Here is a 9149-nt window from a genome sequence, read left to right as displayed (position 1 = left end):
TATTTGGGAACTGTTGAATTTTTCTACTCAAATTATTCCCTGCTATCGTTGATAGGGATAGAATGCCGTACTAAAAATATCGGTCGATATCGATACCGTATCGAACTTTTCGGTATGACTAAAATACATATAGGTACTGTACCGAAAGTTTCAATATACTGAATTTTGATATACCGAAATTTTTGGTACGGTACCGGTATATACGGTTTATACCGAAAATTTTCAATTTCGATACGATGCCGGTATATACCGCTTATACCGAAAATTTTGATTTCGGTAGATACCGGTATATACCGATTATACCGAAAATATAATTTTAAATTTCAAAATAATTAAAAAAATTAATAAATATCAGTATTCTCCGCCACAAAAATATTATTGAAAAACCAATAAATTTTCAATAGTTTACATATTTTTTTTGTTATAATTTAAAAAATATTAATAATTATTGTTTATATTAATAATTAAATTATTTAATATAAATAATATCGGTACGGTATCATATCGAAATATCGAACTTTTCAAAAATTCATACCGATATTGTACCGAAAACTTAGGTACAATATCTATACCGTACCGAAATTTTCAGTATACCGAAATTTTCGATATTTTCAACACAATACAAAATATTTTGATATGATTGGTAAATTTATCCATCCCTAGTCGTGGATGGCTGGAAGGCATTCAATGAGTAGTGGGTAAAAAATAAACAAATTGAATAGTGGGTCCCACTTGTTAGGTTAAACAAACCATTCATTGAGAATAAATAATCTTATTGTATTAACATTATATGAATTTAATTATATAAGTTGATATTTTATTTTATTTAACTTTTTATATTCTATAAATTTTATTTTTATAAAATTATATGCATATGGATTATTAAATTACATAATTTCAAAAATCATTCAAAATATATCTATAATTTCTATGTAAATACATTTTAAACCTCAACGCTATATTTTTAATGGAAAAAAATTAAAATAAAGAATTTTCAAACAAAGTAACTTTCAAAACTCATGATATTTATTTTTATGTTTTTATAATTTACAATATTAATAATTGTTTGAATATGATATTTTGTAAAATAAAATAATATTTTCACTAACCTATTCAATATATATATATATATTTATTTATTTAGGTCACGGAGTTAAAGAAATATTATATGTTAGAATTAATGTTATACTCCACAATAATAATTTTGTATTTGGCACAAAATTATAAAAATATTGATATTATATTAATAGTTGGTAAAAAATATAAATTAAATATTTTTGTCATTGTGAATATATTAGTGTAAAAAGTAATGATATTTGCATAATAATAATAATAAAGTAGAGGTAATTTTATAATAATATGATTATTTATAAAAATAAGATTATTGTTTAAGACCAACAAAAATGGAAAAACAGAAGTACTAAATACTCTCTCCGTCCAAATCATATGAAATAATTTTGTTATTTTCGCATGTCCAACTCAAATGTATTTTTTTTTTTTTTAAGAAAAAAATCATATAACACAATATTGGTTTTGTTATCCCTACAAATTTTATAATAAACAATACAAATTTTTTTACAAAAGTCAAAAAAGTCAAAATAAACTTCAAATACTCACTATAAAAAACCAAATATTCAACTTAAAATAATATATTTTATATTTTTGACATAATTTCACATATCACACACAAAAAATAATTCATTTAAAAGCGTTGGGTGAATGAAGCCATGTCACTAAAAAGCATATGGATTTAAGAACAAAATCATTTTTTTCTTTTTCTATTATACTATTATTTATGAAATACTAATACATTAAAATTCACATGCAACAAAACAAATGGATACATATGATAACGTGAGAAATATTAACTAGTGAATACTTTTGGGTTCAAAGACTTTCTTGTCATTAAATTATACTACTTTTTGTCCAGCTCTAAGGGTCTCATTTACTTTTTGTGTGTTGATATTTAAATATTAATTATTATATTAAAACATAATACAAATTAAGAAAAAATTGGAAAAATAATTTCATTAGTGTCTTATAATAGCAATATAAGAACATTTGTACAAAAAATTATACAAATATAAGGATATTTTTAATGTTAAGTACAATGACGCAAAAGGTAAATGAGACCCTTAGAAACGGACGAAGAGAGTATAATTTGATGCAATAATATTTATATACCCCCTTCGTCCCATAACTATATATCCATTTGTTTTTTGAACGGGATTTTAGAAATACTAATATTATATTGGGATGTAGTAGGAATGAAATAGGAATAACTAAAATAACACCTTATTAGTATTGTATGATATAAAGATAATGACATTTCTGTAATATATTGTAAGTTGTAAGGGTATTTATAATGTTAGATAGACAGTACAATTACTAAAAAAATGAAATAGATACCTTGTTATGAGACGGACTAAAATGAAAAAATAAATAGTTTATTATGTGACGGAGGGAGTAAATAAATTTAATATTGAAGATATTAATAATATTTAGTAAAGTCATATTTATTAAAAGAATATACTATATTTTATGTTAGAAGAAAAAAAATAAAAAATTGCATATATTTCATACAAACAAATATAGTAAGTTTATAAAAAAAATAAAAATAATGAGGATTGAATGGTAAAAAAAATTTAGAAATGACAAAATGAACACATTCATATATACAATAGTAAAAGTCATAATGTTTTTATATATAAGAATTCACAATCCCTATTTTACAAATATCTATTAAATAAATCTTCCAAAATAACTTACAAACCATGTCACTAAGATATATCCTACTAAACAAGATAGTTACGGGTGTGTTTGTTTGGAGGATTGGATTTAAATCCAACTATTCATCCAATTTTTTCCCCCCTAAAAATATCAAATCAAACACCTATTTTTTATTTTTTGTATTATACTAAAAATCAAATTTATATTCAAAACATCACATCAACACTTATTTATATCACATCATACAACTATTCAAATTCAAAATTTTTACTATTCATATCCCAATTCAAAATCTAAATCCCCAAACAAACACACCCATATTTGTAGGTGTTTGTATATATAAAAATTATAATAATATGAATTAAAAATATATACTTCTGTTTATAAATGTAAATGTATCTCGAACATGAAGTTTGTAATAAAAATAATAATAATAATAACAATAATAATAAATTGTATTTTAAAAAAAAACAAACAAACATCAAACATAATAATTAATATACATACGTAAAATACTTAATTAATGTAAAATTATAATAAAAAAAATCGCAAATCATACTTAAATATATTAAAAAATCATTGTTCGTTTAATCTTCTTTGTTTTGAAATTATTCATATTCTTTTTTATAAAGAAATCAAATCAATCTTTTATTTTTGAATTATAAAAAAAAATTAATTTTATATTTAAAAAAATCAGATCAAAACATAACTTTATCGCATCAAATAAATTATAATTCAAGATTTCAAAATTTAAATTCAAACTTCAAATTCTTAAAAAAAACTTCGAATGTGCCGAGAAATTATAACTCAATGTGTTGAGCACTCTTTGACATGCTTTGAAGTTGGAGTTTCAATCACCATGCCCGTAGTGTATGTGTGAAAAACAAATAAACATTTCGAATTTGGATTTTTTGAAATTTAATTGGATTGAAAATATTTAATTTAAATTTTATACTCAGTCTCTAAATTTAGAAAGATAAGAAAAAACAAAAAAAATAAAAAATTAACTCTTATATTCATTTTTTTAAATAGCATTTTTTTGTAATATTATATAAACTATATGAGTAAGTTTATTTAGGTGATAAGCACAATTAATGAAAAAGAAAAACAAATACATCTAAAATGAAAGTATTTAAATATAAGAACAAATACATCTAAAATGAAAAGTATTTAAAGTAATATTTGATGTGATACTTTAAATAATAATAATAATACTTTTCAGTAGAAAATATTTATTTGTTTTTTTAGTGGATTAAGAAATAATATAATTTTATTAATTAATAAAAATAAAAATGATATTTTTGATTTTTTTTTACTTTTACAGATACAAAAGAAAAAGATACTTCCGTAAAAATTATACTTCTTCCGTCCCACATTGGAAGTCTTGGTTAGTATAGATACGAGAATTTAGGATAAGCATAATTAATAGATAATTAAAAATGTATTAATGAAAATAATTAACCTATAATATAAATTATTATAGATTAAGATTAAGATAACTTATTAGTTTAATTAAAATTAAAAAAAATTAAAATTAAAAAATTTATATTGAGATTAAGATGCATAATCATTTTCCAAAAAAAAAAAAAATTTACATGAGATGTGAGACGGACAGAAACGGTAACATGGACATAGTAGGTGGGACGGCTTGTGTTTGTAAATTTATTACTTTTAATATAATAAAGAATTATTATTTTTTAATTGAAATTGACAAAAATGATAAAAATAATATATTGAATTAATATGAAAATAGTATAATTTTTTTAAAAAAATAAATAATAAAATAATAATATTGTACTCCTTCCGCCCTATTATAAATGATACATTGAGTTAGAGACACGGTTTGTAAAGTGATACTTTTAATTAGTTAATAATAATAAATTATGATATTATTTTATTATTTATTATGTAAAAAATATTATTAGTAATTTTAAAATAAAAAATAATATATAGATAATTAAAAAAATTTAAAATATATATTTAAATATTTTAAAAATTATATTTTAATAAAATATGTGCCATATAAATATAAAAATTTTATATAATACAAATAAATAAAAATAATATTTATTTGTTTATAATTAACATAAATTAATTTTATAAAAGATTAAAAATTTTAAATATAGATAGAATATTTGTTTATTGAAAATACACATAAACAAAGGGATTTTTAAGTGAATTCTACATAATGTACAGTTATATATTTTAAAATCAATTAAATTTATTTATATTTATTAAACATGTATTAAATTAATAAAATTTATCAAATATAAAAAAAATATTATTTATTTATATTTATTAAACATGTATTAAATTAATAAAATTTATCAAATATAAAAAAAAATATTATTTATTATGAGACAGAGATTAGTGCTTATTTTTTCTTTTTACCTAAAATATTTATGGCGTTAAGAATACATACATATATATATCTCTATGGATACGATTTTGAGAATACTATTTCCGTAAACAGCAAAAATAATTTGAATTTCGAAAGGGCAAAACAGTAAGTTCACATATTCCCCCCTGTACTACTACTACCACGCCTGTGGCTACGGCTACGTGTCGCTTTCCATTACAATCCATATAATAATATTCTCGTTAGCAAATTTGAATGCGGAGGAGCGACTGCACCAAAATATAGACGTTGGTAACTTCGGGCATTTGGCAGCTTCACCCAGCGGCCTAATTTCCCATTCACATTCAAACCCCCAAACCCATGCCCACCCCCCCCCCCCCCCTCTATATCTCTCTTCCATGGATCTGAATTTTTGAAAAAAAAATAAAAATAAAAAATTGAGCAGAGCCCTTGTTGTTTTTGATTCGATTTTGTATTGAGATGGAGAGCAAGAGCAATGGCGGAGATAGGTGCCCCTCCGACTCGGCGGCGGCGGACAGTAGTTGCGAGAGCGGACTCAGTTCCGACAAGTCCTCCTCTTGTTCTTCGGTTTCTTCTGTCGGAAAGGGTTTCGACACTTTGCCGACTTCTGAGATGTGTAATAATAATGGTAATAATAATACTAAAATTAAAAGTAATGACGATTCAAAGCAGGTTTCGCAAGTCTCATCAGGTCAGTTAATCAATTTATTACCGATTAGTTTTAGATTTGGTATATAGATATGGTTTCCGATCGAGATTTGAATTAAATAGCAGAGCTGGAAATGATGAAGGAGAGGTTTTCGAAATTGTTGCTGGGCGAAGACATGTCGGGAAGTGGCGAAGGAGTCTGTCCAGCCCTGGCCATTTCCAACGCCATTACCAATCTCTTCGGTACTCTAAACCTGTTTGAAATATTAATCCAAAATTAAACCTTGTACTTAATTACTTGTCTTGACTGCCGCTGCAGCCACCGTGTTCGGCCAGGTATGGCGGCTTGAGCCCATTCCGCCGGAGAAGAAGGCCATGTGGCGGCGGGAGATGGATTGGCTTCTCAGCCCCAGTTATCACATTGTCCAGCTCACCCCTTCCTGGCAGACATTGCCCGACGGAACTAAACTCGAGGTTTAATTCGATCCGTGTAGAAAATTTTGAAAGTTTTTATCAAAAGATAATTGATGTGATCTTATTTGAAAGTTTAAAAAGTATCTATACAAACGATTTGCTTGTTAGGTGATGGCGTCGCATCCGAGATCCGATCTAGTTATAAATCTCCCAGCTCTGCGAAAGCTCGACGACATGTTGCTAGTAAGCTTTTAAGGGGGGATTTAATTAGCTAGATAGATTACTTGATTGTTTTGTTGTCACAATAACGGTTGATCTAACAGCTTCCTTGTCGCCACGTCGCAGGAAATCCTCGACGGATTTTCTAGTACCGAGTTTTGGTATGTCGATCAAGGCGTAAAAGCACCTGAAACCGACCCTTCGATTCCAGCCGCCACGTGGAAACACGCGATCCCGAGGCAGGACGACAAGTGGTGGCTGCCGGTTCCACGTGTCCCTCCCGACGGCCTTTCCGAGGAGACACGTAAGAATTTGATCAGCAGGCGCGACTGCATCAATCAGATACTTAAAGCCGCGGTATCCATCAACAGCATTGCTCTGGCCGATATTGAAGTTCCGAATTCGTACCTCGAAAGTCTTCCAAAGGTACGATCAATCGCCGAAATCCATGATTCGCGCATTCAATGATGATGTTGATTAACGATTCGCGATATCTTTTGTTGGTTGTGTTAATTAGAACGGTCGAGGTTGTCTTGGAGATGTAATGTACCGCTACATCACTTCCGAACACTTCTCAGCCGACTGTCTCCTCGACTGCCTCGACTTGTCCTCAGAGCACATTGCGCTCGAGATGGCGAACCGCGTGGAGGCTGCGACGCACATCTGGCGCGCAAGGCAGCATCCAAAACCGCCAGCTCATCCAAACCTTTCCGCGGCCAAATCGTCGTGGAGGATCGTTAGGGATCATTCGGGGCTTGCGGAAAGAGCCGAGAGTCTATTGTATAGCTTGAAGCAGCGATTTCCGGGGCTCACTCAAACCACTTTAGACGCAACCAAAATCCAATGCAACAAGGTCGGTTTATTTTTTTACTGTCATTCAAAACTATGCTCACTGAGTGGTGATTATTGATCACCGTAAAGATTTTAAAAATTTTGTAGGACGTAGGGAAGTCGATCTTGGAGAGCTATTCTCGGGTTCTAGAAAGTTTGGCATTTAACGTCGTGGCACGCATCGAGGATGTGCTCTACGTAGACGGCATAACTAAAAACTCGGACAAGGACTCGTCGTCGACGGTCCCGCCGGCAATGGCAATGGGCTTGGTTCCTTGTAAGAAGGGCACATTGCCATTCTCGGTGCCCGCCTCGGGCACTCCCTACCGGTCAGCCTCGAGCACACCGACGCCGTCGTTTTCTCCGGCGAAAGGCGGGGAGCAAACCCCGTTTCTTAGCAGGACCGGCGGGGGGAACAAGCCCCCGCGGCGAGGGATGGGGGTGAAGAGGGCACTGACAAATTATCTAGGCGGCGGCGGCGGCGGGGGTGGCGGAGGAGAGTCGAGGGTTGGGTGTGGGAACATTCTAGAAGGGCTGGGGTCGATTTCGAGCAGGATCGCGGAAGGGGCGGTGTCCCGACTCAGCATGGAACAGCAACAACAACATTCAAATTCTAGATCATCACAACAAAAGGACAAGGACTCGCCATTATTATAGATAGATTATATATATATATATATATATATATAGATAGTTTTTAACTGATTCAGACATCGTCACATCGTCCATATATATTGTCCTTCTTAACTAGGAATGAATGAATGCATCATCAATCAAATCATATTTATATTTTCATTTTATATGAAGATGATGATTGATAGTCAAGGAAGCAATGCCTGCTGCTGCTGCTGCTGCTGCTGCTGATTGTCGATGTCAGGTTGTAACTCAAAGATAGAGGCTCTGTTTAAGAAAACATATATTCATTCATTTCACATTATTCATTTTTTAAAAACTATTACATCAAATATATATTTTTTTTCACAAAACTATTACCTTTTTTTTCAAATTTTCAAAAAACTCCAAAAACCCTTTATTTAAACAACCCCCCTCTTTTTTTTTTTTTTTTCCCCTCTTTTTTTTTTTTTTTTTTTTTTTTTTGGGCTTTCAAGAAACAATGCAGAGGAAGCAATATTTTAACTAATAATCACATATGTCTAGTCACTAAAATATCTAGGGTACTTTTCCATGTTGTGAAGTTGTGTCTAAAGTTGGTGGGCTTTTTCGATCTATCGTAAAATTACATGAGTTAAGAAAAGCGAAAACAAAAATTAAATAAAATATAAATTAATAATAAATCGATTGAAAATGAAATTAACATGTTAAAGAGCTAAAAAAACAATCACTAATTTAGAACAATCACAACGGTTGTTTTTCAAAAGCTTCCAAATATTTATAAAATATGATAGTATTCAGAGTTTTTAAATTCAAGTCATCTAAAATTTTAAAATTACCTACAATGATTTCTTAAATGCGGAAGCTTCTAGATGAGAGAAAGAGAAAAAAAAAAAAAAAAAAAAAAAAAAAAAAAAAAAAGAGAACTGAGTTAGAAAGGATAAAAGAGATAAAGAGGAGAAAGGAAAAAAGAGAATGAAAAAAAAAAAGAAAAAAAAAAGTGAGCCAGAAAAAGTAAAAGAGATGAAGGGAGAAAAACCAAAAAGAGAGCAAGAAAGAGTAAAATGTTTGACCTTAGCCTTGTTGGGTTTTTAAAAGGTGAAGGAGAAATATGAAAAGTCTATCTCACATTGAAAACACGAGAGTTTTATGTCTTTTTATATCAACATTCATCTTATTTATGATAAATGATAAAATTGGTTGGACTAGAGTTAGTTTGGACTTTGACTAAATTGATAGTCAAAGATAGGGCCGTAGGACTCGTAGGCCACACAGGTTGAACCCAATATCAATAAAATCAATTTGTATTTTATTA

The 9149-nt window shown here is 29.3% G+C and overlaps 1 protein-coding gene across 1 annotated transcript; it reads left to right on the top strand.

Annotated features, from left to right (window-relative positions):
- The first annotated feature begins 5509 nt into the window (after positions 1-5509).
- Positions 5510-8093, top strand: LOC127259790 (rop guanine nucleotide exchange factor 5-like). Its single transcript, XM_051287383.1, has 7 exons — positions 5510-5801; positions 5885-6001; positions 6078-6232; positions 6341-6415; positions 6518-6817; positions 6909-7244; positions 7331-8093. Exons 1-7 carry the CDS (start codon positions 5570-5572, stop codon positions 7877-7879), a joined length of 1764 nt encoding a protein of 587 aa, XP_051143340.1. The 5' UTR covers positions 5510-5569; the 3' UTR covers positions 7880-8093.
- Positions 8094-9149: the final 1056 nt, after the last annotated feature.

This window comes from Andrographis paniculata, unplaced genomic scaffold (genome assembly GCF_009805555.1).
Source record: "Andrographis paniculata isolate CXL003 unplaced genomic scaffold, ASM980555v1 Contig60END, whole genome shotgun sequence".
In the NCBI taxonomy this organism is placed as follows: Eukaryota; Viridiplantae; Streptophyta; class Magnoliopsida; order Lamiales; family Acanthaceae; genus Andrographis; species Andrographis paniculata.
Note: the sequence above shows the minus strand (reverse complement) of the source record. Positions and strands in the feature narration are given on the sequence as shown.